Raw genomic sequence first — 17,073 nt, forward strand, 5'->3', positions numbered from 1 at the left:
TTCTTACCCTTGGCCATTAGGCTCTACAATGAGTCAACCTATAAACTGGGGAGGCGATGACCCCCTCCTGCTAGACTGTTTGGGGTAACTTATTTTTTATTCTTTCTTACTTCTCTTCTAATATTTGTATACCTGTGCACTTGTAATGCTACTATGACACTGTAACTTCTTTTCGGATCAATACAGTATCTATCTATCTATCTACCTTAAACAAGTTTTGCAGAAGGCTGGGAACTACAGCACCAGGTCAGTTAATGAAGGATCAGACAGGAAGGTACGGTAGATGCCAGGGAAAGTATGAAAGGCAAAATCAAGTAACAGGTATGATGGGTCAGATAGTTTAAATGTGTGTGTATTTTAATGCTATGAGTGAGTATTATGGGTAAAAGTGATAAACTTAGAGCATGGATCAGTATGTGGAACTACGATGTGGCCATTACAGAAACTTGGTTGAGAGAGGGGCAGGGATGGATGATTAATGTACCAAGTTTTCCAAGTTTTATAAAAGATAGAGAAGGAGGTAAAAGGGAGGAGGGTGGTATGGTTGTATTATTAATCAGGGACAATATCACAGTTGCACTCAAGGAAGACATAATGGAGGGTTCAGACACAAAACTCATTTGGGTAGAACTCAGGAATAGGAAGGGTGCAACCATACTGATGGGATTGTGCTACAGACCCTCCAATGACCGTCAGGGACATTGAGAAACATATATGTAAACAGATTAAGGAAATTTGTAAAAATAATAGGGTTGTTGTTATGAGGGATTTCACCTTCTCTAATATAAACTTGGATCTTAGTGCAAGGGGCTTAGATGGGGCAGAATTTGTTATCCAGGAGGGTCTATTAAATCAATATATAGATTGTCCAACGAGAGGAAGGTCTACACTGGATCTGGTGTTGGGTAATGAGACTGGCCAGGTGACTAATCTCTCAGTAGGTGAGCAGTTGGGGAACAATGACCACATTTCCTTAACTTTCAGGATAGCTATAGATAAGGATAGGTATGGACCTTGCGGTAGAATTTTAAATTAAAGTAGGGTAAATTATGAGAGTATTAGACAGGAACTAACAATGATTAATTGGGAACACCATTTTTCTGGCAAGTACACTTGTGGAGTGTTTTAAAAGATCATTTACAAAGAGTATAGAAAAGGTACGGTATGTTCCCACTAGAAGGAAGAACAGGGATGGAAATATAAGAGAATCTTGGATGTCCAGAGAGACAATTAATTTCGTCCAGGAGAAAAAGGAAAAGTATGTAAAGCGTTGGAAGTCAAGATCGAACGGAACATGTGAGTATTAAAAAGAAGCCAGAAAAGAACTCAAGAAGGGAATTAGGAAAGCCAGGAGGGGCCATGAAATGTCTTTGTCAAGTAGGGTTAAGGTGAATCCCAAGGTACTCTATATATACATCAAGAACGAGAAGATAACTAGGGAAAGGGTAGGGCCACTCAAGGATAAAGAGGGGAACATTTGCTTGGATGCAGAGTATGTGAGGTTCCTAATGAGTATATTGCTTCAGTATTTACCAAAGAAAAGGGCATGGAGGACCAGGAGATCAGTGATGAGTGTATAAATGTGTTATGATGTTTAGAGGTCAAGGAGGAGGGGTCTCCTAATGAGTATTAAGGTGGGTAAGTCCCAAAGGTCTGATGGGATTTACCCCAGGTTATTGAATGAGATTGCTGGGTTCTTGACTAGTATCTTTGTGTCCTCTTTACGCAAAGGCAAGGTCCTGGAGGACTGGTGAGTGGCTAATGTTGTAGCTCTATTTAAGAAGGGAACAAGGAAAATTCCTGGGAACTATAGACCGGTGTCAGTTGTAGGGAAATTGCTGGAGAAAATTCTTAGGGATAGGATATATGATCATTTGGAAACCTAGGGACTAATTAGGGAGGGCCGGTATGGCTTTGTGAGGGAAGGCAGGTCACGTCTTACCAACTTGATTCTATTTTTTGTTAAGGTTACGAAAGATTTATTAGAGCTGGAGATCTGTAATTAGTGGTGTTCCACAGGGATCTGTGCGGGGATCTCTGATGTATATAAATGACCTGGACGAAAATGTAAAGGGGTGGGTTAGTAAGTTTGTGGGTGATAGCAAGATTGGTGGAGTTATGGATAGTGTAGAAGACTGGCAAAGAATACAGCACAATACAGACCGGTTGCAGATATGGGCTGAGAAATGGCAAAGGGAATTTACCTCACATAAATGTGAGGTGTTCCACCTTAGTAGGGCAAACGCAAGGAATCAGTACACTGTTAAGGGTAACTGCTTGCTGAGCAGAGAGATCTTGGGATCCAACTTCACAGTTCTATGAAAATGGCTACACAGGTCAATAGAGTGGTTAAGAAGGCTTATGGAATGCTTCCTTAATAATCAAGGCATTGAGTTGAAAAATCAAGAGGTTACGTTGCAACTTTATAAAACTCTGGTTAGGCCACATCTGGAGTATTGCAGACAGTTCTGGTTCCCCCACTAGAGGAAGGATGTTGAAGTTTGGAGAGGGTGCAGAAGAGGTTTTACCAGGATCCTGGTTTAGAGGGCATGTGCTTATCATGGGAAGCTGGATAAACTTGGGTTCTTTTCTTTGGAGTAGGAGAGGCTGAGGGGAGATCTGCAGAGGTTTATAAGATTATGAGAGGCATAGATAGAGTAGACAGGGATTATCTTTCTCCCAGAGTAGAAATGACTAATACCAGAAGGCATGAATTGAAGGTGAGAGGGGGTAGGTTCAAAGGGGTAAGTTTTTTTTACTCGGAGTGGTGGATGCCTGGAATGCGTTGCCTGGTATGGTGGTACAAGCAAATACATTAGAGTCTTTTAAGAGTCATTTAGATAGGCACATAAATGTAAAGTACATGCAGGGATATGGACATTGTGTAGGTAGGAGGGATTTTCAGATTTTTTGATGAACTTTTTAGCTGGTTTGGCTGAAGGGCCTGTTTCTGTGCTGTAGTGTTCAATGTTCTATGTAAACCCAATAGTATTTTGCACCTTCACTGTGGAAGACATTAGCAGTATGCAAGAAATTCAAGAGTGTCATAGGACAGAACTGAGTGTAGTCACTTTTACTAAGGAGAAGGTATTTAGAAAGCTGAAAGGTATGAAGGTAGGCAAGTCACCTGTAGAAAATGGGTCTACACCTCAGGGTTCTGTAAGAGGTAGCTGAAGAGACTGTGGAGGCATTAGTACGGTAATAATCTTTCACTGCTAATAGTTCTGTAAGTCTAAAAAATTGCACTCTGTAAGAATGGAGAGAGGCTTAAGAAAGAAAATTATATGCCAGTTAGCCTGACTTCAGTGGTTGGTAAGATATTCGAGTGCATTATTAATGGTGAGGTTTCAGGGTACTATACTTGGAGACACATGGTAAAATAGACTGAAGATAGCGTCGTTTCCTTAAGGGGAAATCTTATTTAACAATTCTGTTGGAATTTTTTGAGGAAGTAACTGACAGGATAGACAAAGGAGAGTCAATGGTTATTTACCTAGTTTTTCAGAAGACCTCTGACAAGGTGTTATGCATGGGGCTGCTTAACAATATAAGAACCCATGGTATTACAGAAAAGATACTAGCATGGATAAAAGCAACACACAAAATGATGGATAAAAGATTGGCTGATTGTCAGGAGACAAAGAGTGGAATAAAAGGAGCCTTTTCTGGTTGCTGCCAGTAACTAATGGTGTTCCATAGGGTCGGTGTTGGGAACACTTCTTTTTATGTTATAAGTCAGTGATTTGGATGATGGAATTGATGGCTTTGTGGCCAATTTTGCAGATGATAGAAAACTAGGTGGAGGGCAGGAAATGTTGAGGAGGCAAGGAGTCTATAGAAGGACTTAGACTGATTAGGAGGATGAAAAAAGTGGCAGATGGAATCCAGTGGAGGGAAGTAATGGTCATGCATTTTGGTAAAATGAATAAAGGAGTAGACTATTTTCTAAATGGACATCGAATTCAAAAATTCTCAGAGGTGCAAAAGGACTTGGGAGTCCTTGTATAGGATTCCTAATGGCTAACTTCTAGGTTAAAACCATAGTAAGAAAGGCAAATGCAACGTCAGCATTCCTTTCAAGAGGACTAGAATATAAAGGCATGTAATGTTAAGGCTTTATAAGGTATTGGTCAGACCACACTTAGTGTATTGTGAACAGATTTTGGGCCCCTTATTTAAAAAAAAGAATGTGATAGCATTACAGAGGGTCCAGAGGAAATTTACAAGAAAGATTCTGCAAATGAAAGGATTAACGTATGAGAAGCACTTGATTGCCCTGGGCCACCAAATGAGGTAGGGAGGGAAATTCATTGAAACCTATCAAATATTGAAAGGCCTAGACAGAGTGGACGTGGAGAAATATTTCCTATAATGGGAGAGTCTAGGACCAGAGTGCACAGCCTTAGAATTGAGGGATATCCGTTTAGAACAGGGATAAGGAGTTAGTTCTTTAGCCACGGAGTAGTGAATCTGTGGAATTCATTGCCACAGATTGCTATGAAAACCAAGTCATTGGGTATTTTTAATGCAGAGGTTGATTGGTTCTTGATTAATAAAGGCAGTGATAAGATCTTGATTAATAAGGGCACAAAATGTTATGGGGAAAAGACTCACTGAGCCAAATAGCCCATTATACTTCCAAGTGCGGCCTAACTAAAGTTTTATATGGTTACTTGTTTAGTTATTCCCCAACATACTGTGAATAAATGAATTTATATGGCAGAACTGAAAAGCTTTGATTTGACCACTTAGCTCTGTTTATAGCATGTTATTTAGTACATATTAATCTGAGTTGCAGCTAAACTCGGCTGGCAGCTCAGCATGCAGTGTGCTTAGAGTTGCTCCCAGCAAGCTCTTGGCACTCCTTACTGAACTATAGTTAATCTCTGGTTTGATGAGCAGTATACCAGATAGTAGAGTGAGGAGTGCACATACAGTAGAACATAAAACACAGCACAGTACAGGCCCATCGTCCCACTACACAGCACTGACCGTTTAACCTATTCCAAGGACCATCTAACCCTTCCCTCCCACATAGCCCGAGTGCCTATCTAAATGTTTCTTAAAAAGTCCCTAATGTATAGGTCTCTACCACCACCCCTGGCTGTGCATTCCATGCACCCACCACTCTCAGCGAAAAAGAAATGCTTCTGCCATTCCCCCTCCCCACATACTTTTCTCCAATCATCTTAGTATTAGCCATTTGCACCCTGGTAAAAAAGGAGTCCACTCTATCCAAGCCTCTTATCATCTTATACACCTCTATCAATTCTCCGCTCAAGATAAAAACCCCAGCTGCACAACCTTTCCTCAGAAGACATGCTGTTTAATCCAGGCAGCATCCTAGTAAATCTCCTCCTACCTTCTCTGAACTTTTCACTTCCTTCCTATAATGAGGCAACCAGAATTGAACACAATATGCCAAGTGTGGAAATGCAGCAAGAAGCAGATAATGGAATGGCCTTGCACTTGCTCCTACAAAGGTTGCCTGAATCTTTGTATCTACTTTTTCTGAGAGACAAATGCATTTTCAGAGTGCACTGCACAAAATATGTACTTCAATACCGCAGCGGTAAATTCGTATAAAAGCTTGAAATCATGAAATCTGTGATAATGATAATTTGCCTCCTGAAGATACATTTCTAATGACATAACCAGATATACTAGTATTACTGGCATGGCTCACTACACATTTAATTAGACTATAGAAAAGTCCAAGAAGTAATCACAGAAAAATAAATGTTCTTACCCCTATACATCAGATACTGATGCCCTTGTCCCAACCTATACGTCACAGAAATAGAACCTGGTGAGTGTACCTCTATTCGAGTTTTGCAGAATCGGTCAGGCAATCTTAGGTTGTGACTATAATAAGCGCCTCGCGTGATGGAGGTTGAGATTTGACATCCTATCCTATTCACCTAAAAGACAATGTAGATACTTCTACTTTGAGGTCAAATTTGTTTTATTTGAATCAAATGCACTAATAACTTAAACACTTTATAATTTAGCAAAATTAGCTGTCTGGATTAACAACAATATTAATTTTGTAATAGCTTCCAAATTCTCAAAAGCAGTTGGAAGTTCAGGGAGATCCTTTTGTTGTTTGTTAATTGCCCTGTACAACAAACTGTGCTTTTCCTGCTACACCATCAGGTTAACCATGAGATCAGAAGCCATTTGGTCCGTAACACCTGGGCTGGCTCTTTCAAAGAAACTTCCACTCGGTCCGACTTTCCCCAGAGCCTGAAATTTTATCTCCTATTATAATTTATCAAATACTCAATCTGACAGGTACAGTGAATTTGCTTTCAGCTGCTATTTAACAGTTCAGTTTGTGAGCTTTGACTTTCAGAGTTAGAAGGAAACAAAAGCCCCCATTCATCTACTCAGTGCTGGACTGATTCTGATTCTGGTGTGAGTACAAGAATAGGGTGAAAGCACAAAGAGCTCTTGCGGAAGAGGTGGTGCAACAGGGAAATGGAGAGATGGGAAGATGGGAGACAGGCTAGGGACACTCAGGTATGGTGTATTTTACACTGTGATCCAGCACCAATGGCTCCCTTTGGCTGTGATGTAATATAAAACATATCTGCATATGAGGGTATTGTGAGCAGTTTTAGAGGTCCTTATCTAAGATGTGCTGGCATTGGAGGGTGCAGAGGAGGTTCACAAAAATAATTCCAGGAATGGAAGGGTTAAAATATGAGGAGCATTTGACGGCTCTGGGCCTGTACTCACAGGAGTTTAGAAGAATGGCTTTTTCTCTCCAGTCCTGCCCAAAACATCAGCTGTACTTTTTTCCATAAAGACACTGCCTGGACTGCTGAGTTCTTCCAGCATTTTGTGTGTTGCTCAGGCATATTTAAAATGGAGCTTGATTAGTCAGGGCACCAAAAGGTTACAGGGAGAAGGCAGGAAAATGGGGTTGAGGGATAATAAATCAGCCATGATGGAATGGCAGAGCATATTCAGAGCTGAATGGCCTAATTCTGCTCCTAACTCTTAATGTCTTTTAGACAGACCTGCAAATCATAAATCAGTATTTTGTTTCACTAAATCAGTGTTTCCAGAGCAAACAGCACATGATTGGCACTTTCCTTCATAAAACCATGTGGTAATTTGTTGCAAACATCTTTGTTTTTATGCATTTCATGGTTTTGAAGAGCTTTTATTTGTTTGTACTGTTGGTTCTTCTGCTAGTACATTAAATCTAAATAATTCATCAGATAACATGAGGTGGGAGTGGGAGGTATAGTGAGGAGTTTGTTTACCTTCAAGAGATCAAGAAAGCCAAACGAGGGTTGGTGAGGCATCTATCACCAGTTTTCTTTATTCCTGGTTGCTTCATTTCACAGGCAAAACATCTTTGAAACCATTCCTCCAATTGGTGACATTATCAGCCTTATCAGCAACTTTATGCAACCCTTGTGTGAAGTATTGTTGCCAGTTAGCTAAGATGGGCACTGAGTACTCACATACAACAGTGCATCAGAGAGAAGGTATGATTCTTTGCTGAGGTTGACCTACATACACATTTAGGAAGGGCCCACCTGCTGCACCCATCGCACTGCTCCTCATTGTGCATCAGATACTGAGAAGGCATTGACACATGACAGACTGACTGCAGCACCAATGATGCTCTGGTACAGCTCTGACCAACAGAGAAAGTCTGAATGCATTTTCATTTTGGCAACGAGATAAAGTGACTTCTAAAATTTAACAGGTTATTACTGTACATCTGCCCAAACTACCAAGCATCATGCCACAAATAGAAAAAGTGTTGACAGTTTTAGAAAAATGACCAGTTCAGTTTAATTTTTCACATATAAAGCTGTCTTGAAAGATATGGATTTCCAAAAAGAACACTTGCAGAACATCAGTCCCTGGAAGTTTTGCTCTCAAAACTAACATTCACAAGTGCAGAGGCTTCGTAACAGTGAAGCATTCCTGAAGCACTGAAATGTTTGAACATGGTTTGCTGGAGCAAAATACGATCTGGTAAAGGAACTCAGCAGGTTAGGCAGCACCTGTAGAGGGAAACAGATAACCGATGTTTCGGGTTGAGATCCTTAAGCTGTTTATTTTTTGCTCCACATTCCACCATCTCCAGTCTCGCATGCCTTCGGTTTATACTGATGGATTCAAGTCATTGTAATGGTTGTTTGCAATCTCAGTCCTGATTGGAAGATTAACAATACTCTTACGATCAGCAGGGTTCATCTGCATTTAGTTCAGTCGTTGGTATTCTCTGAAGTTGACCAATGCAAGAGAAACTGAAAAAATCTTCGACTCCCTTTTCAACATCTAAAGGTCCTGGGATTCTTGATGAAGTGGGTACTTTCCCTATAATTTATTCTTCACAAAACAGCTATTTTATTACTCTGCCTAACTACTAGATTTACAAAGGAATCAATTTAAGAGACAAGATTAGTCTAAATAAATAACTGATGAAGGACATCAGAAACAGATTGCACCAGCTCCTTGGTATGAAGGATGATTTGCTTTCACTTGTTTGATGGGGCTAGCTACTGAGGCCAATTTTGGTACCAGAAGGGAGTGGATGAATTTCTACTGCCACCTTATACTGCACTTTTGTGTGTATCCCCAACACATGAACTCAAGATTTACACTCTCATCCCAAGTGCTCTTTCTCCACCTTAAGCAGCTATAGAATGGAAGTTTCCAAGTCAGTGGTGAGTTGCATTTTTTTAATAAGGCTTTGAGCACATCCTTTAATCCCTTATGTTCTCCTGAAATATCCTCTTTAACAGAACTGAGTGTGTGCTTTGGGAATCCAATGTCAGGTACACGAATGATGTGGCCTGTCCAATGGACCCAACTGGGGCTTCAATGTTGTGTGTACTCTTTTGGGAGAGGATGCTGACATTGGTTCACAATTTTCCAGTGCTTTGAGGATCCTGCTGCAAAGCAAATACGATGGCAGGGATCACAACCACCAACTGAACCATGAGCTTTGTGCACATCTTCAAATTCTTTTTACTAAAATCAACTAAGACATGGAAGGGGTGGATGAATGTTACCATCAACGTCCTTCTTCACCAAGTGGTAGTCTCACTGCAAACCTTTGACTTGGAGGGCAATGTGGTGTGGGACCAAGTTGACCTGCGAGATCGTGGGTGTGTGCTTCATCCTCTCATGTGCTTCAGTGAACAAGCTGAGTCTGCCATGGAGTTTGTACACTCCATTAGCTCCATTACTCAGGCCAGGGTGGCCTTGATTCTGATGTATAGTTGTCATAGGCTGAAGAGGTTCCCTTTAGTTCAGTAGCTTCATTCCCAAGGGAAGTTTTTTTTAAATAAAGAGGTGCAACAGTGTAGTGAATGACGAGGAAAAGTGTTGGATTTTGATGCAACCTCATGTGATACAGGTCTTCACTAAGTTTGGCTTTACTGTCATAAAGAAGGAAAAGATGGAAGACGAAGGCAAGCTAGCCAATAGTGGCATCCATTAGTCTCGCGAGTCCACAGATCTGCACCTGGAATGGTTTCCAGGGCGCAGGCCTGGGCAAGGTTGTATGGAAGACCAGCAGTTGCCCATGCAGCAAGTCTCCCCTCTCCATGACACTGATGTTGTCCAAGGGAAGGGCACGGGCCAAGACAGCTTGGCACCATTGACGCCGCAGGAGTTGCTAGAACGAGGTTGAAGGCAACACAGATGCCTTGTGCAGGAAGGCACAGAGTCGACTGTACTTCCTTAGAAGGTTGGCGTCATTCAATGTCTGTAGTGAGATGCTGAAGATGTTCTATAGGTCTGTTGTGGAGAGCGCCCTCTTCTTTGTGGTGGCGTGTTGGGGAGGAAGCATTAAGAAGAGGGACGCCTCACGTCTTAATAAGCTGGTAAGGAAGGCGGGCTCTGTCGTGGGCAAAGTACTGGAGAGTTTAACATCGGTAGCTGAGCGAAGGGCGCTGAGTAGGCTACGGTCAATTATGGATAACTCTGAACATCCTCTACATAGCACCATCCAGAGACAGAGAAGCAGTTTCAGCGACAGGTTACTATCGATGCAATGCTCCTCAGACAGGATGAAGAGGTCAATACTCCCCAATGCCATTAGGCTTTACAATTCAACCGCCAGGACTTAAGAACTTTTTAAAAGCTATTATTAATGCTTTTTGAGATAGTGATTTAGATGCATATCATATTTTTTTACTGAGTTAAGTATTGTATGTTATTAGTTTTGCTACAACAAGTGTATGGGACATTGGAAAAAAAGTTGAATTTCCCCATGGGGATGAATAAAGTATCTATCTATCTATCTAACATCGGACTTAGGGACTCCAGCTGCGGATTTGTCCTCAGGGTTTACTCCCGAAGCCTTTCCCATGAGTGGGTATGGCTGCAAGGCAGCGGAGGCTTGAAATCAGAGTTTACCCTCTCTTAGCTGGACTGCCTTCCCAGGCTGACGAGCTCCATCTACCCAAAGCACTGGTTTTAAGGTGCCAGGACCCACCTTCTCCTGTCAGTAGAGACAGTTCCGCCGGGCCTAGAGGCTAAGCCACACGAGAAGGCCAGGAGTTGGACTTGGTTGTCAGAGGCTATTTGAGGCGTATGCCGTGAAGAGCATTTTTAGGTAGTGGGAGCTTGTCCCCACTACCACTCCTCAGCTTGACAACCTTTAATACTATTGACAGCCAATAGTATTAAAGAGGATACCAAAAGTTTCTTTGATACATAAAGTGTGAAAAGAGGCAAGAGTAATGGGGTGGGGTGAAGGAAATGGAGAATAAACTGAATAAATATTTTGCATTAGTCTTCACTGTGGAAGACACTAGCAATATGCCAGAAGTTTGAGAATGTTAGCAGGTAGAAGTGTGTGAAGTTGCCATTACTATGGAGAAGGTTCTTGGGAAACTGAAAGGTTTGAAGGTGGATAAGACACCTGGACCAGATAATGTACACCCCAGGGTTCTGAAAGAGGTGGCTGAAGAGATTATGGAGGCATTAGTAATGACCTTTCAAGAATCAACTGATCCTGGCATGGATCCGAAGAAATGGAAAATTTCAAACGTCACTCTATTCTTCAAGAAGGGACAGAGGAAGAAGAAAGAAAATTAAAGACCAGTTAGTCTGACCTCAGTGACTGGGAAGATGTTGCAGTCGATTTTTAAGAATGTGGTTTCAAGGTACTTGGAGACACATGATACAATGGATCAAAGAAGTGGCAGATGAAATACAGTTTCAGGAAGTGTATGATCATGTACTTTGTAGAAGAAATGTGTAGCCTATTTTCTAAGTGGAGAGAAAATACAAAACTCTGAAGCGCAAAGGGACTTGGGAGTCCTCGTGCAGAATTCCCTAAAGGTTAATTTGCAGGTTGAGTCAATGGTGAGGAAAGTAAATGTGATGTTAGCATTCATTTTGAGAGGACTAGACTATAAAGGCAAGGTTGTAATGTAGAGGCTTTATAAGGCACTGCTGAGGCCTCATTTGGAATATTGTAAGCAGTTTTTGTCTCATCTTAGAAAGAATGTGCTGACATTGGAGAGGGTTCAAAGGAGGTTCATGAAAATGACTCCAAGATTGAAAGGTTTGTCATATGAGGAGCATTTGATGGCTCTGGGCCTTTACTCACTGGAATTCAGAAGAATAAGAGTTAACCACATTGAAACTTATTGAATGCTGAAAGGCCTCAATGGAGTGGATGTGGAGAGGATGTTTCCTACGGTGGGAGACTCTAATATCAGAGGTCACAGCCTCAGAATAGAGGAGCATCTATTTACAATGAAGATGAAGAATTACTTCACCCAGAGAGTGGTGGACCTGTAGAATTCGTGGAGGCCAAGTCATTGGGTATACTTAAGGCAAAGAGTGATAGATTCTTGATTAGTCAGTGCATGAAGGTAGGAGAAGGTAGGAGTATGGGGCTGAGAGGAGAAGTGGATCAACCAGGATAAATTGGCAGAGCAGACGTGATGGGCTAAATGGCCTAATTCTGCTCCTATATCTTCTGGTTTTACAGTCCTACTACAGATCCATTGTATGCCATGGTGGAGCAATGTAAAATGGAGATAGATTATCCGTGGGGAGCTGAAGTTGACAATATTCCACTATCACCTGTATCCTAACATCCATGGGTAGATGGTAGATGACAGCAGCAGCAACTATTTAAACATAACCACAGCAATGGCTTCTGGCCCAGTCAAATAGCCCTGCATCTGCTAAAAGTGCACTGAGAAAGTTAATTTCAGCTGTCGAACATCTATGATAGAAATAGAAAGTGCTAGGAACATTCAACAATTCAGTCAGTGTCTGTGGAAGAGAAATGCAGTCTTCAAGCTGAGACGTTAACTTGTTTCTTTTTCATTGAGTAAAGGTTGAACTACTTTCCTGAAAATTTTGTTTTTACTTCATATTTCCAGCATCTGCAGTCTTTTGATATTCTTTATATGACTACAGATTCCATCCCATTCATATGGCTGCTTATTCATATGGAACATTAATGAGACATTAAACATTAAGAGGGATTACTTTTTAAACTACTTGAGCTAGTACTGCAGAAAATGGATAACATTAGCATGTCTGTCAGGAATGAAGTAGAAACAACAGTAATTACTAATAGACCAATATTGCCAAGGTGGGTAAACCCAACACTGACCAGACGTAGTTTGTTTAACATAGGTTGTGTATCCCTTATCTGAAATGCTTGGGGATGGATTTTGGATTCAGATTTTGGAATATATAATAAGATAGCTTGGGATCGTCATCACTTCTGACTCTGAATTTAGTGTGCTACTAGTAACCAGTCTTTGTCTTACACTTGTTCATCACACATATGTACTTAACAGTACAAATTATTATATACCATTAATATAATGAAAATATAATGTGTGCAGGATAACACAAACAGCACAGCAGCATCAGGAGATTACCTGAATCAGTTGTTAAACAACAACAAACGATGGTAGGCTTTCAGACTCCACCCCGATGCCGTGTTTTGATTAAAAAGTTACAGTACCCTGTACATACTTATATTTTATTATTTTTAAAAATGTAAGGTGTAAAAACATTGTAGACTTGTTCTGCTGTTAGATTTTCATCAGTGATAGTCTTCACAATCTCACTGATGAATTTCTTTGCTGCTTTGTGATAAGCAGACACTGTTATCTTTAAAAAATTTTAAACATTGAGAAATTTAATTTTAGAAATTTTCAAAAATTTCTGCAACTGGCTTGCCGTATTTTCACAATTACATTCCATTTTCAGCCGAGATCTTCATTATTGTTTATGCAGCGTTTTTCTATTTTTCATTACATAGGTGAGATCATTTTTCAAAACTGTCTGGGATGTGCAGGGACGTGGAACCTTCTCAGCGCCTTGTGGAATTTTCCATGTGACATCATGTCAGCACACAATACAATTTCAGATTGTGATGGTTTCTGGATTTTGGAATTTCTGCATAAACCTGCATTTATTTACTTAATTGTTTATTTAGAGATACAGCATGGATCAGGCCCTTCCAGCCCACTGAGCCGCACTTCCCAGTAACCCACCTATTTAATACCAGCCTAATCACGGGACAATTTACAATAATCAATTACCCTACCAACTGTTACACCTTTGGACTGTGGGAGGAAACAGGAGCACCTTGAGGAAACTCAAGCAGTCACAGGGAGAATTTGCAAACTCCTTTAAAAACAAAACCAAACTGCTGGAAAACTGACTGATGAAATCCAACCTGGAAACTTTGGAGGATTGAATTTGGAGGCAAAAAACAGGGTTAATCATAGAATTCTTAGCAGTGTGGAGGACTGAGGGATCTTGTTCATAGACAGGCAAGTTGATAGGGCTGTGAAGGTGAAGTAATGTCACAACTCGATAAAACCCTGATTACACCACACTTTGAATATTGTGTTCATTTCTGGTCACCAGAATGATGTGGAAGCTTCAAAGACGGTGCAGAGGAGATTTACCGGGATGATGCCTGGATTAGGAAGTATGTTCTATGCGAATTGACTGAGCAAGCTAGGGATTTTGTCTTTGGAGCAAAGTAGCGGCTTAACAAAAGCATACAAGATAAATGGTATCGATTGAGTGGATAGCCAGAGGCTTTTTCCCAGGGTGGAAAAGGTTAATACAAGGGGTCATAATTTTAAAGTGATTGGAGGAATGTATAGGGATGATGTCAGAGGTAAGTTGTGTGTTTTTTGTAATTTTTCAGAACATTTTTACACAGTAGTGGGTGAGTGGGAAGTACTATCAAAGGTGATGGTAGACGCAGATACCTGGGGAACTTTTAAGAAACTCTTAGATAGGCACATGGATAATATAACAATGCAGGGCTATGTAGGAAGGGTTATATTGATTTTGAGTACGTTAAAAAGTCAGCACAACATTGTGGGCTTGAAGGGCCTGCACAGTACAGAAATGCAATATTCTATGTTCTGTAACAAAATGCTGTAAATACTAAAAGCAGGCGGAGAGAGAAACAGAGTTAAAGCATCAGATCAACAGTCCAAATTCTAATGAAAGATCATGACTTGGAACGTTAACCATTTCTCTTTTGATAAATGCTATCTGACCTATTCAGTGTTTCAAGCATTGTTTTATTTAACTGGACTTCCAAAACCTAGTGGCTTTATATGGTGCACTCAGATTCTGGTTGGTGTTCAAACTCATGACCTTCTCAGTCAGACAGAAGACTGGGACACTGCATCAAGTTGATAACTGGCTTCCACTCACTGAACTCTGGATTTCAGGATTATCAAATGTTGACCTTTCCAGACTTTCATTCAGAGTCTTTCCCAACCAGAAGCCCTGGATGAACCATGAGATTCTCAATCTGCTGAGGGGCAGATCAGAGGCCATGAGCCCAGAGCTCATGATGATCCTGTGATTTCAGTCAGAGGCCGACGTGAGAGCATCCTTCAGGGAGGTGAACCCACAGAAAGCAGCTGGCCCAGATGGTGTACCTGGCCGAGTACTAAAGACCTGTACTGATCCACTGGCTGGAGTGTTCACTGAGATCTCAAACCTCTCATTTCGGCAGTCTAATGTTATACCGGTGCCTAAGAAGAATGTGGTAAGCTGCCTCAAAGACCGTTGTCCAGTTGCACTTATATCCACAGAGATTATGTGTTTTGAAAGGTTGGTGATATAACATATCAACTTTTGCCTCAGAAGCAACTTGGATCCACTCAAATTGCATACCAGCACATCAGGTCCACAGCAGATGCCATCTCATTGGCTATTCACACAATTCTGGAACATCTGGACAGCACAGATGTTCATACATCAGGATGTTCTTTATCAACTACAGCTTGGCATTCAATACTAACATCCTCTCAAAGCTAATCAATAAGTTTCAAGACTTGGCCTCAATACCTCCTTGTGCAATTGGATCCTCAATTTCCTCACTTGCAGATCCCAGTCAGTTTGGATTAGCAACATCTCCTCCACAATCTCCAGGAGCACAGGTACACCACAAGGCTGTGTGCTTAGCCCCCTGCTTTACTCACTTTACATATGTCTGTGTGACTAAGCACAGCTCCAAAGCCATATTCAAGTTTGTTAATGACTCCACTGCCACAGGCCAAATCAAAGGTATTGACAAATCAGCATATAGGAGGGAGATGGAAAATCTGGCTGAGTGGTGCCACAATAACAGCCTCTCACTCAATGTCAGCAAGACTAAGGAGCTGTTTATTGACTACAAGATGAGGAAACCAGAGGCTCATGAGCCAGTTCTAATTGAGGGATCAGAGGTGGAGATGATCAGCAACTTTAAATTTCTCAGTGTTATCATTTCAGATGACTTGCCCTGGGCCCAGCACATAAGTGCCATTACCCACAAAGCACGGCAGCACCTCCACTTTCTTAGAAGTTTGTGAAAAATTTGGTATAACTAAAACTTTGCCAAATTTCTACAGCTGTGCAATGGAGAGCATACTGATTGGATGATCACAGCCTGGTATATAAACACCAATGTCCTTAAACGGAAAATCCTATAAAAAGTAGTGGATACAGTCCAGTCCATCATGGGTAAAGCCATCCTGACCAGTAAGCAAATCTACATTGAGTGCTGTTGCAGGAAAGCAGCATCCATTCACCAAGGACTTCCACCATGCAGGCCATGCCCTCTTCTCACTGCAGTCTTCAGGAAGGAGGTACAGGAGTCTCAGGACCCCCACCACCAAATTATTATCCCTCAACCATCATATTTTTGAACTGAGGGAGATAACTTCACTCAGCCCAACACTGAACTGCTCCCACAACCTATGGTCTAAATTTCAAGGGCTCTTTATCGAACATTCTTATCATTTATTGCTTATTTATTTTTTATTATTTTGTTTTTCTTTTTGTATTTGCATGACTTGTTGTGTTTTGCACATTGTTCGTCCATCTTGTGTGCTGCCTTTCATTCATTCTATTGTTTCTTTGTATTTACAGTGAATGCCCACAAGAAAGTGAATCTCAAGATTATATACAGTGACATATGCACTTTGATTGAAAATGTTATAGAGCTGCAGACAAGCACTCGTTGCTTCACAAGGTGAGTATTTCAGAAAGTAAACTTTCATTTCCTCTTGGAAGGTAAGATGTGGAACAACAGGATGGATCCATCAAAATTTAAACCACTGTAAAGCATTATTTCTTCACTGTGAAGCAGACAATTTCCAGCAGGATACTACTGTCTTCTGCTCAAAGCTTGAGATTAGCACCTCTGAAGTTTACTTTGAATTTACTCAACTTTCATATTTCTCTTTGATCTTTAACTTTAGGTTAAAAAATGCATAACAAGAAAAGCAAATATGTTTGATGACATCGGAAAGCACATGCAAATTACTGGAGAAAAGAAATCATAGAACAGTACAGACAAGGAACAGGTTCTTGCACCCTTGACATCTGTGCCAACCATACCAATTTAAAGTAATCTCATCTGCCTTCACATGATCTATTCTCTAACTGTTCATGTGCATATCTTAAAGACTCTTGATTGTTGTTCTTGTATCCATTTCCACCACCTACTCTGGCAGACACCTACTGCTTCCCTTAAAAAAATAATGCCTTGCAAATCACCTTAAAGGTATGCCTTCTAGAACATATGCCGAG

At 40.9% G+C, this 17,073-nt stretch overlaps 1 protein-coding gene across 5 annotated transcripts in view; it reads right to left on the bottom strand.

The window, feature by feature from the left end:
• Positions 1-17,073, bottom strand: part of dpy19l1l (dpy-19-like 1, like (H. sapiens)) — a 114,773-nt gene that overhangs the window by 22,726 nt on the left and 74,974 nt on the right. For 2 of the 5 annotated variants that reach the window (XM_073049843.1, XM_073049877.1), the window contains exon 18: positions 5,820-5,921. The exons of 1 other annotated variant lie outside the window; for it this stretch is intronic. In XM_073049843.1, coding sequence (XP_072905944.1) covers positions 5,820-5,921 — 102 coding nt within the window. Of the gene's footprint in view, positions 1-5,749; positions 5,922-17,073 lie in introns of all 5 variants that reach the window. 2 more of the 5 variants (XM_073049867.1, XM_073049857.1) reach the window with 1 other exon arrangement.

This window comes from Hemitrygon akajei, chromosome 1, assembly GCF_048418815.1.
Source record: "Hemitrygon akajei chromosome 1, sHemAka1.3, whole genome shotgun sequence".
NCBI lineage: Eukaryota > Metazoa > Chordata > Chondrichthyes > Myliobatiformes > Dasyatidae > Hemitrygon > Hemitrygon akajei.